This window comes from Marmota marmota, unplaced genomic scaffold, assembly GCF_001458135.2.
Source record: "Marmota marmota marmota unplaced genomic scaffold, marMar, whole genome shotgun sequence".
Classification (NCBI taxonomy): domain Eukaryota; kingdom Metazoa; phylum Chordata; class Mammalia; order Rodentia; family Sciuridae; genus Marmota; species Marmota marmota.
The window spans coordinates 10894822-10911554 of NW_026000272.1; the positions used below are offsets into that span (position 1 = coordinate 10894822).

The window sequence follows — 16733 nt, forward strand, 5'->3', positions numbered from 1 at the left end:
CTTTTTTTTTTTTTTTTGTAATGGAACTTTCAACATGGGGCAGCTTGACAAACTTCTTATGAAACATGCATCTGGTCAGCAAGGAACATGCTGTAATGTGGCTTGATCCAGCTTTGGTGATCTAGGCCTTTTATTTCTCATGCTCTGGAACAAAAGAGTTTAAAGGGTCAGCAAGAGAAACGTTATAAATCATATTTGTTCTCAGTTTTGCATTTCAGGAGGAAATCGCATGGAAATGCAAGAGGGCCAGATACAAAGCAGGGTAGAATTCAGTGTCATAACTTTCTCAGAATCCAGTACTCGTTACTTCTCTTTATTTTCAGCAACACTGTCACCTCTGTGACTGCTCAGTGATGACCCCATATCTCCTGTGTTATTTTCTCTCTGTTCAGTGTTTCCAACCCAGAACCTGATCATTTCTTTTTTTTTTAAGAGAGAGAGAGAGGGAATTTTAAAAAATATTTATTTATTTTTTTTAGTTTTCGGTGGACACAGAATCTTTATTTTATTTTTATGTGGTGTTGAGGATTGAACCCAGTGCCCCATGCATGCCAGGTGAGCGCGCTACCGCTTGAGCCACATCCCTAGCCCCCTGATCATTTCTTAAAGTACTTATCTCTTTATATAGATATATATACACACACACATATATTTTAGTTGTTGATGGACTTTATTTTTATTAATTAATTAATTTCTTTAAATTTTTTTGTAGTTGTAGATGGACAGAGTTCCTTTATTTTATTTGTTTGTTTTTATGTGGTGCTGAGGATCCAATCCGATGCTTTGCACATGCTAGGCAAGCTTCTGCCACTGAGCTACAACACTAGTCCTATTAATTTATTTTATTTATTTTTTATAATATTTATTTTTTTAGTTTTAGGTGGACACAATATCTTTTTTTTAAAAAAAATTTGAGAGAGAGAGAGAGAGAGAGAGAGAGAGAGAGAATTTTAATATTTATTTTTTAGTTTTCAGCGGACACGACATCTTTGTTTGTATGTGGTGCTGAGGATCGAACCCGGGCCACATGCATGCCAGGTGAGCGCGCTACCGCTTGAGCCACATCCCCAGCCCATGGACACAATATCCCCAGCCCATGGACACAATATCTTTATTTTATTTTTATGTGGTGTTGAGGATCAAACCCAGCACCTCGCACATGTCAGGCAAGCGCGCTACCGCTTGAGCCACACCCCCAGCCCTAATTTATTTTTTATGTGGTGCTGAGAATAGAACCCAGTGCCTCACACATGCTAGGTAAATGCTCTACCATGGAGCCACAACCCCAGGCCAGTAACATCTCTTTTAATCATGATTGCATCTTTTTTCATTAGTATGGAAATGTGTTATTTATTTATTTTTGAACCCAGCAGCTTTCAATCACTCAGCCACATCCCCAGCCCTTTTTAAAAATATTTTATTTAGATACAGGGTCTCCCTGAGTTGCCTAGGGCCTCTCTAAATTGCTGAGGCTGTCTTTGAACTTGCAATCCTCCTGCTTCAGCCTCATGAGCTGATGGGATTACAGATATGTGCCACTGTGCCTGACTGGAAATGTTATTTTGTTGGCACAATTCTGGGAGATATTTTAGATATAGAAAACACCATTATTTTTTATATATCTGTGGATTTCACATGTTGGATCTCATAGAATGGGTATAATAAGGGGAGTGGCGGGGAGTGACTTACTTAAGATTATAGAGCAACAAAATTGCTGAGCTAACACAAGGTCCTGGTGTTCCTACTCCTAGCCCACAGCCTTTTATTTTATGCCCTGAGGCCTCTCATTGCATGAATGTCTGAATTGTAGAGTAAATAGATATAGTTTCTATACTTATGCAAGAGTCTAATGATATGGGAGGACTTGACTTGCACATATTAGTACTTCCATACCTGTCATCTGACATAAAATTCATATATTTTTGTTTTTGGTACTGGGGATTGAATCTAGGGTCATGTTAACACTGAGCTATATCCCCTAGTTGTGGTGTTTTTGTTTTTGTTTTTCTGAGGCAGGGCCTGTCTTCGTTGCTGAGGCTGGTCTTGATCTTGTGATCCTCCTGCCTCACCCTCCCAAGCTGTTGGAATTACAGTACATGCTGGAGCACCTGGCATCAATTGCTCTTTATAGGTATTTCTATTGATAAATCAGGGGAGAAATTTGGATCTCTTATTATATAGGCAAATTTTTATGTCAAATGATCTTTCATTTAAACCTTAGAGTGTTGTCAGTTTTATAGGCTTATGAGGACAGGGAGAATTCGAGCCCTTTTTCCACTATCCTTCCTCCATGTCTCCATGCCTAAAAATATCAATGTGTGACACATATTTGTGGCTGCTAGAAACATTCTTTTACCTGAGGAAACATGCAACATTGATAGAATAATTGCATATGTCTGTGTGTATGCTTTGGCTTAGGACATGACAAAAATCTAATATTACAAGACATTTTTAAGAATGGATTGTATGTTCTGACCAATTGCAGGTTTGTAATGGCTTGTAGCTTCTTGTCAATTAATTTATGTTTCACCAAGGGGTGGGGTGGTCATTCTGTAACAGAGACCCTATTCCACTGTCTCATGTGTGATCAATAATCTGTTTATTTAATTCCCTTGGGAAGGATTGACCTTGATAAACCACATCCAAATGGTATGATTTGAGGAAAACTGCAAGGGTAGTGTGTCATCAGTCTCACACCACCAGAGTCTAGGACTTTGAAGACACTTTTTATCAGAGAGCAGGTGAAAAAATATGGCTTCAGTAAGAGACATGGAACTACAGGCACTAAACTCAGCAATCCAAAATAGCCTGGTTCGATGACCTGTTTTCTTTTAAAATGTTATCCTTATTCATGGACCAGAAGCAGATAATGGACTTTGATTTTTGGCTCCTGTAGAGTTTCGTAGATTTGAACATTACAGGTTAGAACTTAAGATCTGAGACAACTAAAATACATTGAATAATGCACAGGCATAGTTTCATTTATAGTGATAAAAAATGAGTTAACCTGCTATTGTATATCAAACACCTACTCTTATGCCTGCTATTTCACATTTCCTTGGCAGAGTACCTTGTGAGGTAGATGTTATTATTCCTGATTTATAGAGGAGGAAATTGAGACTTAGAGGGGGCTTTAACTTGCCTAGGGTTATATAGCCAGTAAATGCAACAAGCTGAATTTGAATCCAGGCCTTTGTGACTCAGAAGACCACAAGGTAAATTGCCTCATTGTACTCTCTGAAACACCTTCCTGACTTATAAGATGCATAAAAATATCTACATCAGGGTTATTTTGAGGATCCTAAAGGTGCCATGTTGTTAATAATAAAGCTTTGTGGAATGAAAGGCACTATCAGAAGAAGACAATGTGCTACAATGTCTCAATGTGACTATCCATCCTTGAAATAATTCCGGATGTCCTGGAGTTTGCATCTTTGCCCTTGGCTTTCTGGTGAGTGAGAGCAGTTTATGTCCCGGACATAGATTGAGAAGTAGGTCGCGTGTCCTACGTGCCTGGTGATATTTTTAAGAGCATAATTTCCGTGCCTTATAGCTGAGAGGAGGAAAGAGAAGATTAGCAGTGTGTCTGTGGATGGAGATCTGCTGGAGCTCCAGGGTTGTTTTGGCCACATTGAGAAATCATGTATATGTTTTCAGCTGTATTTTAGCATGGATGTTATTTCCTCTTATTTCTTATTTGTTATAGAAACAGAGCTGCTCCTCCGTGTAAAGGACATCAGTCATTTATTAATGCAAGACATCGCCTTCCTGTCTGGTAAGCAAACTTTCTGATGTATTTAGTGTAGACAAATGTATGAAATGATCAGCAGAGTTAGTTTGGCACTTATAATTCCCTCCCTCCCTCTCTCTCTCTCTCTCTCTCTCTCTCTCTCTCTCTCTTTGTCTCTCTCTCTCTCTTTCCCCGTGTGTATGTGTGTGTGTGTGTGTCTCTGTATGTTTGAAAAGCATTATTTTAACATATATGAATATATTGTACACCAGTTGCTAACCAAATGGACATTTAGAGACTAATCAGAGGTTTTAAAGATGTTTAAATGTATGATTAGAACCAACCTTAACTACTCTTATACTTATGGTTTTCAGACAAGGCTTCAGACATCCATGACAGGGAATATATCTTGTAGGTAGGCACAGGGTGAGTGAGAGAGTGGCGGCTGAGGTAGCTTCTTTGAGGTTTTTCTCCTTCACTGTTGCTCCTATTACTCAAAGGTTACTGCATATGTTGACAGGTGATCCTAATTAAGCAGCATGCATTAAGTTTATTTTTAGGCTTTCATTTACATATGATGAAATTTACTTTTCTCAAATAGGTATATGCATTTTTCTATAATTTTTAAATATTGCAGTGAAGTACATATAACATAAAATTTGCCATCTTAAACACCCTCCCCCCCATTTTTTTTTTATACTGGGGATTGAACTCAGGGGCACTTGACCACTGAGCCACATCCCCATCCCTATTTTGTATTTTATTTAGAGACAGGGTCTCACTGAGTTGCTTAAGGTCTTGTTAATTTGCTGAGTCTGGCCTCAAACTTGAGATTCTCCTGCCTCAGCTTCCCAAGTCATTGGGATTTCAGGCATGTGCTATGATGTCTGGCAGAATTTCTTTCTTTTTTAAGGCTGAATTACATTTCATTGTATGTATATACCATACTTTGTTTATTCATTCATCCATTGATGGATACATGCCTTCACTATTGTTTTTAATGCTTCTAAGTAGCATTATATATATTTTAGAGATATAATTATGGTAAACCACTCTGCCCCTTTTGCTTCTGGTCATATTCTAGAGAAAATTTTGCTTAAAAATAAGCACATTATTTTTTAGATATTACAGTAATTCGAATGATACCATTATACATTTTATTTATTTATTTAGCTATTAGGGATTGAACCCAGGGGCAGTTTACCTCTGAGGCATATCCCCTGCACTTTTTAATTTTTATTTTGAGACAGAGTTGTGCTAAGTTGCTGAGGCTAATCTTGAACTTGTGGAGGCTAGTCTTGAACTTGCAATCTTCCTGCCTCAGCCTCCCTCCCAAGTCACTGGGATTATAGGTGCATACCACCATGCCTGGCCTACATTTTATTTATTATATTAAACAGATAAAGAAAAAGTTACCAGAATATGCATTGCTTTTATGAAAATGGTATTTTCTAGGTATTGATAGTACAAGAAGCTATCTTATTTATTTCTCCTACATGCTCATTTTAATAAATAAGCATTTACTTTGTAGGTAATACTAATCGGACACTTTAGTCTGGCTTCTGCTTTTTGATGATCATAATTATTGTAATTGTGAATTTGGGGTGATTTATTTAATGTGGTTTTATATTTTATTTTACAAAGTATATAACAGCACTTCCTTATCTGTGATTTTACTTTTTGTAGTTTCAGTTACCTGTGATCAACTATGGTCTAAAAATATTAAATGAAAAATTCTAGAAATAAGCAATTCCTAAGTTTTAAATGGTACACCATTCTGAAATCTCATACTGTCCCAGTCTGTCCCACCTGGGATGTGAATCATCCCTTTGTCTAGTATCTCCACGCTGTGTAACTAGCTTGTTAGTCAATTAGTAACCATGTTTGTAGGCAGATCAGCTGTCATGGTTTTACAGGGCTTATGTTAAGTAACCCTTATTTTTCTTAAGAATAGTCCCAAAGCACAAGAATACTGATACTGGGGCTGGGATGTAGTTCAGTGATAGAGTGCTTGCTTGGCATGTAGAGGCCTTGGGTTCCATACCCAGCACTGCAAACCCCCGCCAAAACAAAAAATAATAATGATGCTAAAGGTGATACCAGGGCATAAAACATGGAAGGACAGATTAACTTGGGGACTATGAGCAACCCTGCAGGGCATATAGGAAAAAAACAAAAAAACAAAAAAACGTTTTTAGTAGGATTGGAACTCCCTGTGGTTTTAGACCCCCAGGGTCTTAGAATGCATTCCCCATGGATAAAGGGGGATTACTGTTCTGTCTTAGTAAATTTAGTGGTATGTTAGGTTTACTTTTAAGATTTAGAGATTTTACTTAAGATTATCAGTGTTTTCCAGTCTGGAGTTGTAACTCAGTGGTAGAATATTCAGCTAGCATGTGAGGCCTTGGGTTTGACCCCCAGCACTGCAAGAAATAAACAAAAGATTATCAGTGATTTTTTTTTTTTTGAGCTGGGGATGGAACCCAGAGCCTCATGAATGCTAGCCAAGTGCTCTGTCACAGAGCTACAACTGCCTGCCCCTCAGTGTTTTCTAAAGGATTCTGAATTATAATCTTCCTCAGGGTTTGCTGTTCCCTACCCTTCTCCACACTTTTCATTCCTTATCTGCTTTTTTTTTTAATTGTAGTTGTAGATGGACAGAATGCCTTTATTTTATTTTTATGTGGTGCTGAGGATCGAACCCAGTGCCTCTTGCATGCTAGGCAATCACGTTACCCAGCCCCCAGCCCCCTTATCTACTTTTTGTATTTATTTTAAAAATGTTTATGGTTTCTTTTGAGGAAAATGTTCCCAGAGAGAAAAATAATTAAAACTTCCCAATTAGAGTATAAATATCTTTTGTTCTTTTCTCACAAATTTACCATCTAGTATAGTACTGTTAGGTGCTGAGTGGTAGTAACAGTTTATAGATTAATCAGTGATATTTTACCCCTATAGGAGCCAAATATCCTTTACTTTGATGGGTGTAGTTTGCATTAGTATTAAATTGTTCTGTCCTAAACTAGAGTACTCGTCAGCTTTCTTGGCAAGATTATAGTTATATTTTTTATATATAGGATATATATTCAATTATATATTATTTATATACTTTGTTCTATATCATGCCTTACCTGTAGAAGCCCTTTGTTTAATGATTTGCTAAATCTTTTGGTTCAGGGTTGTACAGTTTCTCTTTTGAGTTCTTTGAAAACTCTTAGGTGGATTCCATTATTCTTACTGATTATTTCCACTTTGCTGTTTAATTCTAGTATACCATATAGCAAAGATTAATGCTTTTTTGATTTAATAATCTTGATTTGTTTAATTCAAAAGATAATTTGAGAACTATCCCTCAAATTTCCCTTAGTAAAGATTAAGATAAATAATTAATTTGGTTTTTTCCCATGTGCACTAGAGAAAAGTGTGTATCTTGTTTTCATTTGGTAGAGGGTTCCATAGAGTTCATTTAGGTCATGTTGGTTGAGAGTTTGTTCATTTATACAGTATCCTTGCAAATGTTTTGCTACATGTTCTATTAGTTATTGAGAGATGGGTGGTTAACCACTTAGCCATATCCCCAGCTCCACTACCCCCTTCTTTTTTGGTACGGGGATTGAACCCAGGGGCACTTGATCACTGAGCCACATCCCCATCCCTATTTTGTATTTTCTTTAGAGACAGCATCTCACTGAGTTGCTTAAGGCCTCACTAAGTTGCAGAGGCTGGCTTTGAACTCATGATCCTCCTGCCTTAGCACTGGGTTTATAGGCATGCGCCACTGTGCCTGGCTCCAGCCCTTTTTTCTATTTTTTATTTTGAGACAGGGTCTCACAAAGTTGCTTATGGCCTTGCTAAATTGCTGAGGTTGGCTTTGAACTTGCAATCCTCCTGTTTTAGCCTACCAACCACCTGGGATTATAGGCATGCACCATGGAACCCAGCTGAAATTTCTGACTAAAATTGTAGATTTGTCTATTTCTTCTTGCTGCTTTATCAGTTTTTGCTTCATATATTTTGAAAGCTCTGTTTTAAGGTGCATAAGTATTTTGGATTATGTTCCCTTAATGAATTAATCACATTATCATTACCAAATGAACTTCTTATTAGCTAGTAATATTCTTGGCTCTTAAATCTACTTTGTCTAATATTAGACAGATTCTTTTTGACTACTATTAGCCTGGTGCATCTTTTTCTATCCTTTTGCTTTTAGTACATTTGTTCTTTTTTTTTAAAATAGTTGTTGACAGACCTTTATTTTATTCATTTATTTAAATATGGTGCTGAGACCTGAACCCAGTGCCTCACATTTACCAGGCAAGTGCTCTACCACTGAGCCACAATCACAGCCCCAGTACATTTGTTCTTTTATATTTAAAGTTTATTTACTGTAGGCAGCATATGGTTGGATCTTTTAAACTTTTTTTTAGTTGTTAATGGATTTTTACTTTATTTATTTATTTTTATGTGGTGCTGAGGGTTGAACCCAGGGCCTCACACATGCCAGGCAAGTGCTCTACCACTGAGCCACAACCCCAGCCCCAGGTTGGATCTTTTTTTATCTAGTTTGATGATCTTTCACTTTTAATTGTAATGTCTAGATCATTTTCATGTAATGTGATTATTCATATAGTTGGGTTTAAATCTACCATATTACTATTTATTTTATATTTCTCCCATTCATTGTTTTTCCTCCATTTCTTCCTTTTTTTGGATTGAGTATTTTTATCACTCCATTTTATCTCCTTTGCCATTATCATATTTTATCATACATTGAATTTTTAAAAATACTTTTACATATTCACTTTGATTCAGCCAATAAGAATCACAATTGTGTCTATATTTTTTCTATTAGCAAGCTAAATTAAAAGATCACCCTGCAAATTTCTTCCTAAAATAATTGTTCAAATTCCATTTAGCACTTAATTTTTATTGATCACTCATTCTCTGTGTAGGTGTTTAGGCCAGCTGCAGTTTGGGACCTTAAACGTGTAAAAGCTCATTTCAGCACTACATGGCATTCATGCTCAATGTACTTCATCACCCAGGCTGAATAGGGGGCTACAGGGCTTGGCAGAGGGACATATAGAGATGGCAGTTTACCTCAAAATGAAAGCCCAGTGCCAATCCAGTTATTCTCCACAAGGAATCTCAATGACAGTTATCCCTGCTCCAAGTCCTTATGGAAATGGGCCAAGGGAAGTCTCACCTACAACTCCTGGGACCCGAGCTTCCCCATGGTACCCATCTAGTCGAGGTACAGCTGGAGGAGGTACTGCTGGATAGAAATTCTCCTGGTTCACAGTATGGTGGGGGGCCTAAGAGATGGAGCCTGGAGGGGCCTAATCTTAACCCCTTGCCCTGTTTGAACTTTGATTCACCATCCAGGCTATACATTAAATTGTTTTAAATTTTTAGTTGTAGATGTACACAATACCTTTATTTTATTTATTTATTTTTATGTGGTGCTGAGGATCGAACCCAGTGCCTCACACATGCTTGGCAAGTGCTCTACCTCTGAGCCACAACCCCAGCCCTCCATGTTAAATTTTAACAGTGAATTTGTGAGGTTTTTTTGTGTTAATAAAATCTCTATACTACTGCTGCTATTATTTATTTTGTTGTTATTTTCATAAATACGTTAGACCATCACTTACTTCCTCTAGTTTGTTTCTTCCATCTTTTTATGCTTACCATGATTCTATGAGGTCAATCTTTTCAAGTTCTCCAGTTGCTGTCAATCCCTCATTTGGATTTCAGGCTCTTAACACTGAAATAGAAACAGTTATTCCCTAAGCTCCCTTGATTATCCAACTTGGGAGATCAGCTATTTCTTCAACTATATTTATTACACATATTTCATGAAATTTACTTCTGGTTATATTCATTCTTCTTTCTTTGATTTTTCGTTTAGAAGCCATCCTGCCACTTTTTCAACTTAAAGTATGAGGAGCTTGCTGCCATTTTGGTTTATGTGGATATTAATAACCTAAAAAATTTTGTTGACCTCAGTCTTCTAAACCCTTCCCTCCTTTATATCTAGAATCTTTTTCCTTGTATTGTTGTCACATAAATTGCTAATTTGGTTGATTTTGTTTTACTATTTTAGGTGGCCGAGGAAAGGACAATGCTTGGATCATTACATTTCCAGAAAACTGTAATTTTAGATGTATACCAGAGGAAGTAATAGCAAAAGTCCTCACTTACCTGACATCTATTGCAAGGTGTAGCATTTTATTATTTTTTTCAATATGTTTTATATCAAGTACCCATTCAAATGTTATACTAGGAAAATGGCTTGTTAATATAGCTATTATTATTATTATTATTATTATTATTATTATGAATAATAAACAGACTTACCTTCAGAGTAGAAAAGAAATATAACCAAAGAGGAAACTGACAGCTACCTAATTGCTATAAACCTTATACTGAGAGTCTATGAAAATAAAATTAGCAGTCTAGAAGTATTTGTTCTCATGAAGACTAAGAATGATAATCTTACATAAAGACTTTAATTTACATTAAGAGTGAGGATAGACTTTCTTCATTTCTTCCAAGGATCACAAGACTGCATCTCAAGTAGACTCAATAGTGGAATTGGGAGATACTAGGAGGAATGAATTGACATTAGAATCATTTGGAACGAGAATGCTTTACAATAAAAAATTGAAAAGTCTCCTTAGAAATTTTTTTAAACGTTGAAGACAGCTTTTTAAAGGAAACATATTCCATTTACTAACCCTGAAGAATAAGAGAGCATAAATCTAGAATGTAACATTTGAAGAGTCTTGTGAGCAAAAATCAAATCCTAGAAGACCAAATTTGTAGTTTAACTGTTGAAGCTTAAAAATGGTCTTTTTAGGGCAAATAAATGTTATATAATCCACTGAACTATCTTCTCAAGGAACAAGCTAGAGGTAGCAAAATATATTTAATAGTATTTTTCTGAATGAATGGATCATTGGCTGTTGATGAAAAGTTAAATGTGGTTGTGATGAAGAACAGTTATCTTTGGGTTTTCCCACCCCCAAGAAATCCACTTTAGTGACCTATCTTCATTGCACTATCACTTTCCTATTTAAAAGATTGGTATTAGTGTTGAAGAAGAAATTTTAAATCATGAGTACGGGAACATAGAATTAAACTGCTTATATAAGCACTTTGTAATAGATTTCAAAATATAAATCTGTTTTAGTCAAATATCAAATGTAAATGAAATAATCAGAAATAAAGGCATATAGAGAAAATTTGGGTAATTACTAAGACAAGGTTATCATTTCCACTTACCTTGCAGGCAAAATGGGTCTGATTCCCGGTTTACCATTATTTTGGATCGAAGATTGGATACATGGTCCTCTCTTAAGATATCTCTCCAAAAAATCTCTGTAAGTACCTTTGTATTCTATAGTAACTTCTTTTTTGGTTTACATTATACTCTCTGTTTTGGGGGTGTAGATTGTTTTGATGTTGACAGAAACAATAAGCAGATGAGATAATGAGGAGGAAATGTAGGAAGAAGATTTGTAGAGGAGACAGAGGTAAATAAACAACTCCCCAATGCAAATCTTAATGGGAAAGGATGAATAGTTGGTTGTTCAAGTTATAAGTGAGCAAAGACACATGGTTCTATATTCCTTTCAGAGCAAAGCAAGTTTTTATGGGAACTTTAAAAAAAAAAGCTGTGATATATACTCATTGTATGTAGAAAAGTATAATGAAGAAAGTTTAAAATGTAATGAATAAATCTAGCCACCCAGAAATAAGCCCTTTATAACATTTTAGTATGCATCTTTCTAGACTTGGATAAGGTAGGGAGATGAGTCACCTACAAAATAACAAATCTCCCATATTGGAATCTAGTCCCCAGTATTCTAAGACCCAGTAAATGAACAGTTTTCCAAAAAGAAACAATATGAGGAGTACAATCATGCCCACAGCCAGGATGATCTTTTACATTATTAGGCTCACTAGGATATAGTGACTTTGTGTGACACTTTCCTTTCATACATGAGTAGGGGGAACTCATAGACTCCTCCTGAGCTGACAAGATTGGTACTGTTTTTGGAAGTTTCATGTGGCCCACTTCTATCAGACCAGAGTTGCTGGGAATCAGTTATTACCAGCCATCTGAAATTCTTTAACAGTTTTTGAGTTTCCATTACTTTGTTTATTTTTTATATTATTTAAAAAAATTTATTTGTAGTTATTTGTTATACATGACATCAGAATGCATTTCAGTTCATAGTACACAAATGGAGCACAGTTTTTCATTTCTCTGGTTGTATACAAAGTAGACATGAATGGTGTGGCTCTATTTTGTGTACATCCATTACTTTATTTGCAAAAAAAGGACACTCAGCAATATATAATATAGTGGGGAGTTAAATTTATTTTTAGCTGTTACATTAAAATATAAAAATTGTCACAGTGTGGTGGTACATTCCTATAATCCCAGCAATGGGGGTGGGGCGAGATAAGGACAACTGAGGCAGAAGGATCACAAGATCTAGGCCAGCCTCAGCAACTTAGTGAAGCCTTAAGCAACTTAGTGAGACCCTGTCTCAAAATAAAAAGGGATGTAGCTATCTGACGTTGGGTTCAACCTTTCCAAAATATATGTAGCAATGTAATTTCATCATCTATGAGATAATTAAAGGATGTAGCTTAGTGGTAAGGATACCCTTGGGTTAATCACCAGTACCGTAAAACATTTTACATATTTATAGGGTACCATGTGATGTTTTGATACATACATACATTTTATAATGTAAAACTCAGCACTTTGTAATGGATTATCTCTTTAAATGTATATCACTACTTTATGGTGAAAACATCTTTTTTTTCTAGCTTTTTGAAATATGCATTATCATTATCTATAGTTATCCTACTATGCCTAGAAAACAAGAACTTCTTAGTTCTATCAGAAATTCTAATTTTGTCTCCTTGCTGATTTAGGAGGCCACTCCCACTAGAGGAAGTAGATTTAGTTGCAAAGACAAGACCAAAGTATACGTTGTTGGAGTTCTAAGTGAATACTCCTTTTTGCTATACTATTTTATCAATTAGTATAAAAATATATTAGCACTCAAAGCAGAATGTAGTGGCATGGCATGCCCCTATAATCCCAGCCACTTGGGAGGCTGAGACACGATCTTGCTTGAGCCCAGGATTTCCAGACCAGCTTGGGCAACATAGTGAGACCTAGTCTCAAAGGGAAAATAAAATACTAGCATTTACATGGCAAAATGAGTGAGATCATTATTCTTTCCCAATCCAGCATGAATTATTCCTCATCTTGGGCTAATTTTCAAAGTTTTTTTTTTTTTTTAAGAGTTGTTTGATCATAAGCAGTGGAGAGAATACCAGCTTCAAATAAGTTACTAAAATAAAATAGCAGAACCTTCATGTATATTTTTGCTTTTTCAAAAAGCATTCACACTTATTAAGTAATGTTGATTCTTCTTATTTCCTGGCAGGTATTATAGGCAGGTATTGCCATAATTATCTCATAGATGATGAAATTACATTGCTACATATATTTTGAAAAGGTTGAACCCAAGGTCAGATAGCTAAGTAACCAAAATAGCTAAAGCAAGAAATGAAATTTCATGAATTTCAGTTGGTTCCCTTTCTACTTGCTGCTTTGTGTCATTTTCCAAATGATATATGGATATACAACAACTAAATTCAGTGGCTTTTTTTGCCTTGTAGAAGATAAATCTGCCCTCCATATATTATTGAGTCCTATCAGTGGGGCTAAATGAAGTAAAAGTAATTTTCCTTGCTGTGGCCTTTTTGGATTTTCCTTGAGCTTGTGGAATAGTCTTTGGTTTATGCCAATAATCAATTCTTTTATACTAAGTATAGCACTTGTTGCAATAAAATATTTTTTTTTACTGCCTGGTTTTCTTTTTCTTTTGGCCAACACTATACTTAATTTAAATTTTCAATATCTGTTTGGCACATGACATCAGTCTTTTGGTAAAGTTTTACTTATATTAATCAAATAGGTTGGTTGGAACAGATATATCATTTTGCATAAAAGAAACAGATTATGTGGATTCTATCCATTTGAGGCCAATAGAGGGATACCACTTATTCCTAAAGAGTGATATTCTCCTTTTTGTTTTCTTAGGAATGCTCTCTCAGTGGGGAAGGATGAACCATTTTCAGTAAAGAGCTCAGTGCTCAGAGTCCTTTTGTTCTCATAACTGCCAAATTGATGGCACGGGGGTAAGGTGGGGTACAGGTGCTTGTGACATGAGCTGACAACATTGGTACTGGTTTTGGAAATTTCATATGGCCCACTTCTATCAGACCAGAGTTGCTAGGAATCAGTTATTACCAGCCATATGAAATTCTTTAATAGTTTTTGAGTTTCCCTTACTATATTTATTTTTTATATTATTTAAAAAATTTATTTGTAGTAATTTGTTATACATGACATCAGAATGCATTTCAGTTCATAGTACACAAATGGAGCACAATTTTTCATTTCTCTTGTTGTACACAAAGTAGACATGAATGGTGTGGCTATAGGTTGTTTTGTATTTTTTCAACCATTTTAAATGTTTCTGATACTTAAGAGCACATTAATTATATCTCAACCATCAGTAGCAATTGGGCACTGTTTGAAATAAAGGTAAGTATTGAATATGAGCTCATTTCAAGAATGTAAATTGACCTTCCTAAAGAATTTTTAGTGGAAGTTACAATTATGCAGGCAGGTGTAACTATGGCATATTACTTTAAGTGTCTATGAAATAATAATACAATTCAATTTGAAGACCTTAATTTACAGATTCCAAAATAAAAAGTTAGGTTATACTTTATAATTAATGAGAAGAGATTTTTTAAAAAAATTATTGTTGATTGACATAATAATTGTACATTTTAATGGGGGCACAATATGATGTTTTAATTAATATATACATTGTATAATGACCAATTCAGGGTAACTAGCATATCTATCACCTAAAACATTTATGATTTCTTTGTGGTGAGAAAATTAAAAATTCTGTCTTCTAGCTCTTTGGGGGAAAGGTTAATTTGAGTGAGAATCCTATCCATTGTAGAAGTTTACATGTTCTGTTCTTTTTAGATTACTATCAGGGCAGAATTTCACAAACTGTAACCTTTCCCAATCCAGGGTAGAATTTAATAAAAAGTTAAACAATGCAGCTTTGTAATTTAAATCATAGACCAGGGTAGGACAAGAGTAAAATCTATCAGTTAATACTACCTTCACAGAGATTCTTAGCATTCCACCTTAAAAATCCAACTGCGTAGAGGGGAGAAAGCCAGTCCCATCAGACTGTTCCTAGGAGGAGAGACTGATTATTTTTTCTTCCTCCACTCTTAGGACATGCCTGATCTTCTTGAGCAGTCCAGCACAAGCTAATCCACAAGGTTCAATCAGGCTAAGTAATTGGGGGAATGTGTCAACTCTGAATTACAATGAGCAGCAGGGAAGGATCTGTCAGCTGACTAATCAGGGATAGTGGATTTTTTTGCAGCACTGCCACGGTGGTAATGGAAGCAGCTACGGTAGCTTTGTTTGATAGAGATTTTTGGCTGCCGTTTTTAAATACTACCCCAGAAGCAGCTCACATTTCATCAATGTTGCACTGACAATTGGAAAAGAAGAGTGTAATTGTGTCTAGGCGAGATGGCAGAAGCAAATCCCCCGAGAGGCAAGATGAGGTTCAGAAGGAATGCGGTAAGGACTCTGCCTGCAGTCCTGGAAAGCCTATTCCCAAGTTCAAGTGCAGGGATGCTGCAGCATGGTGCTATAGCACAAACTGCTGAGTGGGGCTTTTAAGGACAGATGGAGAGAGAATGATGTCTTGTATTTGCATGGATTGCATTGATGTGATTACTGTGATAGTGGCGTAGGGTAATTTAAGGAAGTGGAGGAGGTAGTATATGATTTCAAAATGTCATCAAGTTTATAAGGGAGCATGTTCGTCATGTTATTTGTTTGAGTGTATTAACAATGTTGATTCATTTGGCGGTATAGCTTTAAATCATGAGTTACAATAATATATAACAAAAGGTTTTCTCCTCTCTTTGCCCATCATCAAGTAGAGTATGATATCATGGAGAGGGTTGGAGGTGATTTCATCAGCACTTAAAAAGGCAGACTTCTTGGGTGTTATTGTACAAGTGAAAAAATATAAAATTCTGTAATTATTTGAAATCTTTATGGTTTTAGATCTTCTCCAGACTTAAAGTTTAAAGATGCAAAATTCTAGCCTGTTGACAACTTTTTTTCTTTTAAGGAAAAAAAGTGACTCTTTATTCAGGATAAACTAAAATTTGGAAATCTCTCCTCAGATAATTTTTCAAATACTCTTCTACCTAATTTTTTCCTTCATTTATTCATTCATATACTAAATTGCCTAGAAAATTTCTAACATGATCTTTAGATATATATTTTGGAGAAATGTTGAAATAACACTAATCAATTTAATAGCAAACTAGTCATCCACAAGGCTTTAAATGCCACTCATTTTCTTTCAAACCTGAGATACTGTTATTGATATTATGGTGTAAAATATAAACTTGTTTACTGAAAAAAATCAAGATAGCACACACAAAAAGGTAAGAAGATAAAAATTGGCCATAGGAAAAAAATGATATTTTGAATCAAGAGTAAGACAGGGACAGCATAAATTTCATTGTTATTGCATGATAGTGAGCATCATGGGCGAGTAAATGATTTTTCTTAATACAGCTCTTAGCACAGAATGCTGTTTTTAAAATTAGGGTATGACTCTTCATTTTGATAAAATTATGTATTAAGCTCTACCAATGATTTTGTCGTAGGAGAATAATACTGTTAGACATTTAACAAACAATTTGCAGTGCATACGAAATGCCTGTGTATGTGTTTTGCAGTATTGTATGGAAATGATATTAGTACTTTTGTTATCAAAGGTAACTGACTTAAGCTTTCAGAAAGTTCCCAATTCCTTTCTGTACATAGATGTTTTCTCCATGC

General features: G+C 35.6%; 1 protein-coding gene across 1 annotated transcript in view; it reads left to right on the top strand.

Moving 5' to 3' along the window:
- The window catches only part of Mcf2 (MCF.2 cell line derived transforming sequence), a 111492-nt gene that overhangs the window by 32993 nt on the left and 61766 nt on the right, over positions 1-16733 (top strand). Inside the window, exons 2-4 of the mRNA XM_048797012.1 lie at positions 3707-3775; positions 9837-9951; positions 11025-11115. Coding sequence (XP_048652969.1) covers positions 3707-3775; positions 9837-9951; positions 11025-11115 — 275 coding nt within the window. The remainder of the gene's footprint in view (positions 1-3706; positions 3776-9836; positions 9952-11024; positions 11116-16733) is intronic.